Source organism: Rhipicephalus microplus, chromosome 5, assembly GCF_043290135.1.
Source record: "Rhipicephalus microplus isolate Deutch F79 chromosome 5, USDA_Rmic, whole genome shotgun sequence".
Lineage (NCBI taxonomy): Eukaryota > Metazoa > Arthropoda > Arachnida > Ixodida > Ixodidae > Rhipicephalus > Rhipicephalus microplus.
Window position 1 is genome coordinate 118,811,374 of NC_134704.1, and position 12,166 is coordinate 118,823,539.

Below are 12,166 nucleotides of genomic sequence, written 5' to 3' on the forward strand. Positions count from 1 at the left end.
TAATTCAGACCCTTCCAGGCATAAAGATAAGCAGCTAATACGTCTTCTATTTAGTCACCTATCACATTTTGACTTGGAGCTTCGTATTTTGGTAGTCAAATGCACTTTTTAATAAACGAGTTGACGTTAGAAATGTTAAAGTGTCCATTGTTTGGACTTTTGCGTTGCGTTACTTTGAATTTTGAGGCGTGAACAACAGTGTCTTGCTATGGATATTCTGCTAAATATGCACCGATGAGATACAACGTTCTGGTATGTATATTCATGTGTCGTCTGTTTTATATACACTCATATCCTCATTTTCCGCCGAAAATATGAAAGATAGGTTGTTCTTTGTTTTGTCAAGTACGGTTGGGGCATTGTACCCGTAACCCACTGATGCTTCTTGATTGAATTTATATGCCAGTGCGTGCAATACCATTAGCTTTTGTGTAGTCTGCCACATTTCTCACTTGAAGGAAGGTTGATAGTTGAAAAATCCGTAAACAGGGTTTGTGTGCTCGTGTGGACGTTTCGCAAGTTGCCATTTTTCCTCAAGGCTTGAAGAACATTGAGGAACACAAGCCCACTTGTCGAAACGATGGAATGAGCACACAACCCCCTGGTGACGCATTTGCTTTATCCACTACATAAAGTGATTCATGAGAAAGAGCTTGGCCTGCTTCGAGCTTTGTAAAACGCAGCGAAATGCACGACGGCCGTTCAGCTAATACAATTAGCGGCTTTTTCGAGGTCGTTAGGTGAATTACCACAATAATGACACATACACATGTGGAATAATTTACTTAAATTCGACCTTATATACAACAAGACCAGAAGATACCAATTGCACAAATTCATATGGAAGCACAAAACTAACTCACAAATCAATAGCTGAAAGTTTACACTATTTTAAAGGTACTCATCTATAATCAGATGTGGTCTGCAACATTAGCAAAGCAATAGCTTATCTTTAAAGATTTTTCAAGTGTTATTCTGAATACTTCACGTTTTCATTACTAAAAAAACAGCTCGAGGAGGGGCAGACACTGGTATGTATTATGCGTAACAGATGTACCGGTTTAGCCTGACACCTCAAGTAAGACAAAAACCTGTTCTTAATTTATGTATATATATTGTAAATTTCACTAGCATTTTTTATTGCATTAACTGTTTTGCTTACAAGAAAATGAATAGGGTCTCGGCGAATACATAATGCAAGAAAAAACACCCAAAAATTGTTTTCTTTTTTTTTGAGTTTTGCATTGCGCTGTTATTATAAAAGATGCGATAGCCTACTGTATTAAGCATCTTTGGCAGTTGAGTTTTTCTTCCAAGCAAATTATGTGCATAATTTATTGTAAACCAACTATTTGCGGCCTCCTTCCTTCTCTTTTTTGGTCAAAAGAACTTCAATGTTATTCGGTTCACATCCACCCAGGTGGTCTTGCAGTTATGGTGTTCGAGTGCCCGACGCGAGGATTGGGAGATGAAACGCCAGCAATGGCGACCACGTTTACATGAGAGCGGAGTGGCAGAGGTCTTTGTACTTCAAGATATATGCATGGTTAAACATTCAAGATGGACATAGTTCCTAGAGTTCCTTCGGTATGGCGATCTTGATAATAGGGAGTTTTAAAATAGCACACTGCGAGCTCTTGCGGTGCGGTCGCTACCACTGCGCATGCGTCGTAACGCGAGTCAGCGTCTGCGTTTCCGGACGCAGAAAATTTGAAATAGCGTGCGGCGATCGCTGCCCGTATGTGGTCCGCTAGCGCTGGTTTTGGGGCTACGGTGTCACTGCGATCGTGCGTTGCGGTTTGCAGCAGAGCAGACGCTGTTCTAAAACTCATATGGTGCCCGCTACGCCCGCAACGCCCGCAGCGCTTGCAAACGGTATTCCAAAACTCCCTAACGACAATGTCATCTTAGAACGCAAAGCCCTAACAATCTTTATGATTGTTTTGTGCACAGGTGTCGTGTACGACCATGCTGGCTCATCTGAAGAAGAGAAGCTCCTGTGGCAAATGCTCGAGCGAGTCAACCTGAACGCCAGTGACGATGGAGAGAAGTCACCGTCAATGGCTGGTAATACAGGCACCCACGAGTTGGCCGACACTTCTAGCAGAGCACCGCACCTCAGCCTGGCCATTGAGAGACTCGATCCAGAAGACACCTTCCAATCGGCAAAAAAAGGTGAATGCCCGTTGCATCACTAAGTTTACTGCAATAATAGGCGTAATAGCCTGCCACTACTTTTACCATACATTGCATGTTTAAGTTGCGAAAGAGGCGTGTCAAAGAGTGATGAAGGAAGCCAAACTATTCGCATATATCGTGGAATGTTTTACAGTGCAACGGGTTAGATACGGACAGAGAAGGCACAGAGCGCTGAAAGGAGCTCCGTTTACTAGAAAAATGCTGAAGCAGAATCGCGAGTTGGGCGAGTTGGTGGATGGTCGTCCAAGATATTCTACGATGAACATCAAAATATTCCGCAACGACCATCCACCAACTCGCCCAACTCGCGATTCTGCTTCAGCATGTTTCTAGTAAACGGAGCTCCTTTCAGCGCTGTGTACCCTCTCTGTCCGTATCTAACCCGTTGCTCTGTAAAACATTCCACGATGAACATCTACCAACCCACCCAACTCGTGATTCTGCATTCGCAAATACGTTGTCTATGTGCAGATACATTTCACTAAGACGGAATGAACACTACCTTTGTACGCACATTTCATTCCTGCACGTCAATATCTGCATGCAACGCGATTCAGCAATTGCCCGCGTCCATTTATGCACACTCGTGGCTGTTATTTTATAGTATGCCCCATGTACGGAGTGTTGTAGGGCTTACAATTTGAAAATACAAGTTACTGTGGTGGTATAACTAGCACACATCTTGCTTGTAGTTACAATTTTGACAAAAGATACATGGGTGTTTGTCTGTAACAAATCTTCGAAGTGCAAATAAATTTTAGTGCACGTAACAAAAATGTTTTGCACAAGTGAGCACTTTTTCAAGCTTTCCAACTGTGATCGAATAAAATGTCGTAAGGGTTGATTTAAAAGCTAAATTTTTAAGACATTGGCCACAGTGTTAGTGCGTGAAAAGAAGGCCTGATGAGAAAACCACTTCGTTTGTTCTTCTGAAATAATTAGGAAGAAACACTTTGAGTTTGTCCTCTTTGCCTACTCTCATAGAACACTATGAACTCCGTGACGCACAATTAGTATCGTTTCGTTTTTTTTTCTGTTGGCGTCAATAGCAGTGTTGCGGGCAAATATTCTTTTATTGCAATGATGAGCAAAGTTAACCCGACTCAATCAGAAAAAATGCAAAAAATTCAAGTGCTCTTGGGTGCCACGGGACATAACGTGATGCGTTATCAATGAAAGTAAAGAATAGTTCAACTTAATTTTTACTTCAATATATACTTTCATAGAATGACATAATATTATAGAGGTGTTAGTTCAAGTTGAATGGTCTAGAAATTTTTATCTTTGTAAACGTTTAGCTATATTTAGAGAGCATGATTAAAGGGCTCGTTAACGATCGCGAGTTCAAAGGTGAAACAGTAGTGTTTTTCTCGCCTTGACCCCTTTTTCCACAAGCGCTACCTCCCTTCGCCACTCATTTCTGATGAAACACGTGGAATGTTGGCACTAGGTGTTTAGCCAGTTATGATTTCGCGCGTTTCGACCGCATGCTGTTTCCTGTGCTTGCGCAGTCGCAAACGCAGAACATGAAGAGAAATCAGTTCATCGCGCGTTATAGTCATGCAATACAAAGAAGAACGAGCATGTGACTACTTCGTAAAGCATTGTATAACACAATTCACAGCAAATATATCACCTATACTGAACAACTGAGAGTCCATTTCACCCTGATGCAACGTAATCAAACTGCAAAGACAGCGAACTGTGCCGCGAAAAAGGGAAACCATAGGAGATAATAAAAAGCTGGTTTACTGTTTTCTAGGAGGCTGTTTAGGGGTTCTCTAATGTAGTCTCGGTACAAAAATAGGAGTATATCTGACTGCATATTTAATATGTTCTCTGTATTGACGCCTAAAGTTTTTCGTGCACTTATTATGGCTACAGAAATAAAACAAGCGTAAGCGTTTCAGTGTACATAATCTTCTTCGCTTGGGCATGCTAATATTTGCAATCATCGTCATCGTGTTGTCTCGCCATGTGTTTGGTGTTTGGCTCGTTCACCTATGCTGCAATCACAACAATCGTTTTGTCATACCTGGCGTCGTCTCGCAAGTGATGGAGGTGCTGAGAATGTAAATAGGGGCTGTAAAATCGAAATGGCGAAAATTGTCTCTGATGTGAGGTGTCACTTCAGGATCTAGAAAGCAGCCTCACAAATCAAATTATTTTTGAGGTTTACGGAAATAATTTTCCATACTAATGAAAAGAAAGCTCCCAGCCAGTCGAATCGATTTAAACATGTGTACCGTAAATAGCCATTAACTTTTTTGGAGAGCTTAAGCATAAAGGGACACTAAAGCCAACTCTTAAGTCAATGTTGATTGTTAAAATGGCAATCCATAAACCTCGTAGTGCTAATTTCGTGCCAAGGAAGGCCCTATTTTAAATAAAATCACATTTTAGTGTTCTGCATCGGGTTAGTGCACTTCAAATCACCCACCTCAAGAAGCGATCGAGTGGACCGTCTTACGTCACTGTTGCCGTGCAGAACATTGCTCGGCTTTTCTGCGCTAGAATAGCAGACTGAAAGCAGCGGGAGCCACAGCAGCAACAATGGCCATTGATCAATTTCCTGCCATTGGCATCGAGATTGCAGGCGCATTTCTTGTAACTGAGTCCCGCTAGATGGCACCATTTGTCTGGTTTAACCACGCGAAAATTCAATTTTGGAACCACTCGCGACATTACCTGTGGTAACGTCCAGCGGTTCTCTTTTTCATGAATCAAACAGAAACGAACAAGCAACAATTCAAATGCGAAGCATTTCTTAGGGAGCTTCAACGACTTTGTGCGTATCTATCTATCTATCTATCTATCTATCTATCTATCTATCTATCTATCTATCTATCTATCTATCTATCTATCTATCTATCTATCTATCTATCTATCTATCTATCTATCTATCTATGACTTTTAGCTCTCCTGTCCGTTTGGATAATGAGATCTATACCAAAATTGGTAAGGCATAACATGAAAATACAAAGTGAATAAGTGACTAGTTATAACATAAAAATCGGGACATGTTTGTCATGAATGTCATAATTTGCATGTCATGGTCTTGCTGCTCCTGTGGTGCTCTTGTTCACATGACATATCGCAAAGTTTGTATCGTAAGAAATGTCTGCATGGCGAACACAAATGACACGCCTTCACGTTGAAATTGTGACATGAGTGTTGCGTAAGAACATGCATGACTACATTCCACACTCATGATGCGCTCGTGGTCTTTTCGCTGGCTTCAATTACACCAAATTTGGTATTGCGGGAAGTGAATAGATGTCGAAGGTATAAAACTGACGCAAACATGATAATCATGACATCTGTGTCATTGAAGAGCATGACTAGATACCACGCTCATAATGCGCTCGTGGCCATTCCCCTAGCTTTCCATACACAAAATGTGGTATTACACGACATGGATGGATGATAAATAATTACGACTAGTGCGAAAATGATATAGATTACATGCGCGTTATGTAAGAACATGACCACATGCCACTCTCATGAAGTGCTTGCGGTTGTTTTGCTACTTAACATGCACAAAATTCGGTATACGTGAATTGAATGGATGATGAAGGTATGTGGCTGGTGCAAATATGGAAATCATGGCATGCATGTCATTAAAGTGCATGACTACATACCACTCTCAGGGTGTGCTCACGGCCGTTTGGCTAGCTTCACATGTATTAAATTTAGTCTTACGTAATGCTAATGGACGATGAAGTTAGATGACCCGCCCAAACATGATAATCATGACATACATATCATGTACACTATGGCTACCTGCTACCCTCTTAGCGCTCTCGCGGTCATATCGCTAGCTTCACATATGCCAAACTTGGTATACGTAACATGAATGGACGATTAAAAAAGAATTCCAGGCGCAGAGATGATAATCATGGCATGAAAGTTACGAATATGGCATAATTTACGTCCGCCTCGTAACGTTGTGCTGATTTTAAAGTGGCATATGAACCTTCCCGATTTGTTTTTCGTAAGTCATCGATTCGCACTGTACATGGGATCTGCCATTTTTTTATAGGATGATGTGCCCATTTTCCCGCCTTGTTTCCGTGACGGAAATATGTCACCGGTGTGTTGGTGGATCCGGCAAACACTTTTATTGTAAAAAAAGTTTTGAATTGCTGCAACTTGTGAAAGTCCTTAACATCAGCTTTATTAAATATCTTTTCTTGCAGTACGTATCATAATTGCGCCACTATCACTATAAAAGAAATCACTGCTTCTCTTGTGTCGCACGTTTTACGATGTACACAGCTGGTCCTAGTGTGGTGTGCACCAGACGTGGTTAAATTGAAGAGAATATAAAAAAGGACAACATCTATGGGAAGTAAATTGCACTTTAACGGCCAATGCTGACGCCTGCGTTTGTGAATGCGATACATGTGAGCTAGGCCTAGTAATTGAGACCTGATCCACGGAAGGGCGTCTGCACTTCAATTTCTCCCCAGTTTACCTTTGTAAGTTTTGCGAAACCGGAGGTCGTATAATTCTATTATAGGTTTCTCTGATATAGGCGGTCTTTCGCTGTTACCTTCTTAACATTAACTACAATGTTTACTTCGGAGTCATAAAGAAGCTTTACTATGGCCACGCTATTCGTGACGGTGCTGAGATATTTTGTTTAGATGGCTATCATTAATACAACTGCGCTTCTCCGAAGTTCACCAGAACAAACGATGGGATGACAGAACTACAGGAACAAGTCCCATTTTTCTTTTTTTGTACTGTCTATTATTGTGCTGATGAACTTCCTAAATCTTGCAGCAACTTGCCGAGGCAAAATTATTTTTAAGCAAATACAAATAGCGCATCTTTCAGCCTCTTGCGCCCCGTATTAAGGTATATTTTAGAATTCGAAAAAATATTCCTGGCTTCTGGTTCAAATATAAGAAAAACTGTCACAGTGTGGTCAAAATTTCAGTGGGGAAAAACAGGTTCTTGTTCTGAGCATTCCACAAGTGTACTAGAAAAAAAAGGTTCACTCATAGTATGCCAGTTTAATTAGTGATTCCCGTAACACAGATACAGATACATACATTGTCGTGATTTGTTGGTTCTTGCATTCGAATGAATCACAAACATCGTCATGTTCAAATTTTTCGATCATTGCAATACACAAAAAATAGAAGGTAAATGCTACTGATAGAAAAGTTTCCAAAGAAGACCTTACAAGAAGAGGCTCGTGAGCTGCTAATGAAGCTTACCATCATATGTTTGAGGAGTGAACCCTTCCGGTGGAACAAGAACTAAAGCGGATATGACTCTATATTTGGCAAAAGTGAACAAGGTTTTATTGACGCTAGCGAGAAATTTGATGTAGCATAGCTTTGATGTGCCCCCTAATGGCTAATGACTCGCAATAAGACAATTTCTTTAAGACTGCGCTCAAGTGAATGCCAGCTAAACTGGCATTTTTTGAAGCTTAAACAAGTTGAGCCGTCTAATGCCAGCTCGGTGTCGTTAGGGGTACAATCTCGTAAGACTTCACTCGTCAACACCTCTATAGCCGTGTACGACTTATTAACCTGAGTTTAGGGATGTCTCATACAACAATTGCATGCTGCCAATTATGTTTATTTTGTTGTCTCGGGGCAGTATGCAGACTCCTGGAGAAAGGTGTTGTAGCAGTGCTGGGACCACGGAAGCCAGAAGTGGCGTCACTGGTCGGCAGCGCTTGCTCTGGACAGCATGTGCCACACATCTTCTTGTCTCAGGAATTTCAGCCCAATGCCGGCGTCAACGCGGCGTCGATGTCTGTTAGCATGGCGCCTCCTCACAGTGAGTTGGACAAAGCACTCCAAGATTTGGTGAAAGCTCAACGTTGGAAGAGTTTCACGATTGTCTACGAAAAGCCAGAGGGTGAGTGCAGAGTCGAATAGTTTTTCTTTTCTTTTTGTTGGCGAATACTCATTGGCAGCCTGCCCACGTGCTTCCGTGAAATCTCAGTATTTTTCAACACTTCCAGATCACCGTGAGCAAATATGCTGCCATATATGCATACCGGTACCATGCCCACAATAAAGGGCGTCATTTTTTAAAATGAAACAAGCTAATGTACGCTTGCAATCTGGGTACTCGATTTTCTTGAATATAGTTCGTCGGTCTCACATTGGCAAAACTCAGTTCTGTATTTCACTGTATATATCGGCTCGCTCATGCGTTCACCTCAATTTGCCCTTATGTAACCGGATAAATGACTATCAACATGTGCGACAAGACACTACCGGTCGCAAAAATAGGTATTGCACTCCGTCTGAGCAGCTGAATTGCTTGTCCATGAAGGCTCATTTTCACTCACTGTTGCCAATGAATATAATAAAGGGTTGAAACATGTCGCTTTCACACACGAGTTCCAAAAGGTGAAAAGAGTTTCTGGCACAGAACGTTTTAGAAGCCAGGTACACTCTTAGTCAAATCCTGGTAACTTAACGATTGTTGTGGTTTAACATTCCAAAAACAACATATCTTTATGAGAGACGCCATATAGTGGAGGGATCCAGAAATGTAGACAACCAGAGGTTCTCAACGTGTGCCTAAATCCAAGCACATGAGCCTAAAACATTTTCGCCTCGATCGAAAATGCGGCTGCGGTGGTTGGGATTGGATCCCGTGAAGACAAGCCGCCGATCACCATGGCTGGTCGATATGCTGGCTACAATACACGCCAGCAAGCAGCAAAGCCAGTCAAATTATGATCGCTTCAAGTCAGTTCGTTGTCTAGCGAAAGCGGCCCTATTCTAAATGGTCTTCGAAATAGACGTGACGGCGCTTATCCGGGATTTGATGTAAAATAACAAACCGAGGTTAAGGATGTCATATATATAGTTTAAATCAAGGAAAATAAATGAACATGAGCCGGGTGCGTAGCACGTAGCAGGATAACCACTGGTAACTTTTTCAACTCCACGTTCACCCAGTGCAGACTTCCCAGTGCAGACCATGCATCCACCTGTTACAAGCGCCATGAGCGCGCATTTGCTCTTCTTTTTATACATGTGATTTCTTTTGAGCAGCAGCAGCGAATTCCAACTCGAAAGGTTTGTAAGCCGTCGCACGCAATGGTTCATTGTCGGGATAAGTATCCAACGAACGGGATGAGTGTGAGCGATAACGTAGCCACGAGTACATTATATTCTAGGCACTGTAGTGCACGTCATCTAGTTAATGTTCTTCACCAAGTCCTGACGCAGGGTAGAACAACAAGGTGTGATGGCTAGCATACCCTGTTCATCATTCTTTTACGAAAGGTGCTTTTATTAGAAAAATAATTGATTCATACAAATGATTGAGTGGTGGAACAAAAAAACTTCCAGAATATTTCACTTTTGTATCGACTGTTAGAGCTGGGAAACACGGGCTCATGATCAAGCAACACTGTAATATCGAGCACAAGTCAACACAGGATCAACACAAGCAAGTCAATTATGGAAAGTGAGTGAAATGAAAAGAAAAATTGACATAGAGGCCGTGTGACCGAAGGACTTGGTATTTCACTTGAGTACTTCTACAAACAGCTTCGCTTCAGTTGTGCTAAGCTGCAAGGAATCATATCGTACAAAATATCTTCGACAAAGCGCGCATGCGTGTCAAATAAGTGGCCGTATGAAGCATTAAGTACTGCCATCGCAGTCATCTTCACACGCGCATCAGTCTCCGCGCAGTGTTGCTATGTGCACGTGATCTCCTTTTCTTTCTTTTTGTTTTTTAATGTTCCTTTTCGTCAACACACAGTGAAGAACAATACCTACAAGCACCCGAGTTACAATACGGACGAGGACACGAAAAACAGGAGCATTCTTACCGTTCGGGTTCCGAGCACTTCTGAGCACGCAGCGTGCGCATCATCCTGCTTCGTATAGTCGCGGTGGCAGGTCCGCTCGAGGCCTGAGAAAGATCACGAAAGGAACGTGCTTCTGTTGCCGTCACCAAGCATCGTTCACGTACTGCACCGTGGTGAACGCAGTCTAGCTGCAAACACAACACACCCACATGACACCGCTGAAGGATGGTGAATACAGTCTAGCTGCCAACACACACACACACACACACACACACACACACACACACACACACACACACACACACACACACACACACACGCACACGCACACGCACACGCACACACACACACACACACACACTTACATGACACCACTGAGCAATTGAGAAATGCTGGTCACAAGACAACAAAACGAAATAACTACGCCATGCAAGCTACGAAGTATCCCTGAGCGCAACGCCGCTGGCGTTATCTAACACTGCAGTTCTGTCACGCCGGCGTTTTTTTTTCGCCGTTACGCCCACTGCACCCACTGCGCACGCGTTTAAAGGTTTCATTGCAGCGACGTAGCTCTCCAAACGTCTGTAGACAGGACAACTGCTTAGCGCGGATATTCGAGATGCTCCACGGATGTTGTTTTATGCCAGGGTCCACCGCGGCTCCAATGACGTATTTCAGTCGCAGGTATGACGCCGTTAATTATAAACGAGTACTAACATATGAAAAAAAACGAGTCACTGGGGAGCGTTGAACCAGTCACCTCAAGCTCTTAGCACGCCACGCTGAATACTAAGCCAGAGAGCAGCTTGTACAGGGTGAACCATTTATATAAATGATGTGCCGCTGGTGTTCATCAGAGCTCAGGAACTTCAACGCATTTTCGTCATCACTACTGAGATGGCACGACGGCAGTGCGTGTCCTCCAGGTCTTCGTGCCGTGCCACATTAAACGTCGCTGTGCACGTGCCTCCACATGGTGTGCGTGGTGGCTCCGAAAAATTGGGTGGCTTAATCAAGCATGCACTTATTTTCGGTTATTTACCTCTTGTGCTCCCATCGCAAGTTTGCTTTAACGTTACGGTAGTTAAAAAGCACACAAACAACACTTCGCACGCTGCCGCAGCCGCGTTTAAAAAAGGAGCGTGCTGCTCAAACACGAAGGAAAAATTGTGGCAGTTCACGCTCGTCCTGTGTATACGTGTGCGTTCGATTTGTGCGTATTTCTTTCTGTTTGAGCAGCGGAATTTAAGTGTCGAGCTATGACAGTCAGAAGTCCATGCTCGTCCTCTGTATACATTTTAGACGTAATTAAACCGAAAGACGTCTAGCACCACAGGACGCCTTTATGTTCTCCCATTGTATAGAACCTCGTACTCTAAGTCGTTAACAACTTTTTCTGAACACACCTCTGTATGCTCATTTGAGCGGCGCTTTCTGCTTGAGCTCCGGACTTCATGTTTCGAGCTGCTTGCCGTTCCTCGCTTGACACTGCGATTTCTATCTTCAGCATTCATTCAACTCTGGAGCATTCTTTCCGCATGCATTCCACACTAGCATTCAATGCACTATGAACTCTGAACTACCTCTGCCAGAACAAGTTCCACTTTCGCGTTATACCGACTCCTAAGAAGAAGGATGACCATGTTTTTTTTGTTTTTTTTTACAGTGAAAGCTGTTATGAGATCACAATTCGGGTCACGTGCTGTTGTTGGCCGCCGCCGGTGTCCGTAACCATATCGCGCGAAATTATGAAAAAAAAACCTTCCACCAATGACAGAGTGGGTTCAACCCGGGCCCGCTGGGTGCCAGCCTAATATTTCACCGCTGAGCTACACCATTTTTTCTTTGTTGCGTTCTTGACAACAGGTTAAGATAATCTGACAATCACCATCTCACGTGTTTCATGTGTGTTAACACATCAAACAAAGATATTACATCTTCAACGCAGTCAGTAGTTTTATACATATCTCGCACTTTTATAACAGCTTCAACGAAACACTCCAGGAGACCACTGAGCTACACCCGTGCTTGCGAGTTATCAAACTTGCCTTAGGCAGGCTTGATGTAGGGAAAGCAATCACGTTAATACGACTTATAAAGCGTTTTACAAAAAGCGAAAGAGCAACCAGTCGTCACAAAATGCAAATAGCGTAACGAGTGGGC

General features: G+C 42.8%; 1 protein-coding gene across 1 annotated transcript in view; it reads left to right on the forward strand.

Annotated features, from left to right (window-relative positions):
• LOC119173758 (glutamate receptor ionotropic, kainate 2) overlaps positions 1–12,166 on the forward strand; it is an 87,847-nt gene that overhangs the window by 20,210 nt on the left and 55,471 nt on the right. The window contains exons 2-3 of the mRNA XM_075894239.1: positions 1,954–2,175; positions 7,819–8,082. Of these exons, the coding sequence (XP_075750354.1) occupies positions 1,954–2,175; positions 7,819–8,082 (486 nt within the window). The remainder of the gene's footprint in view (positions 1–1,953; positions 2,176–7,818; positions 8,083–12,166) is intronic.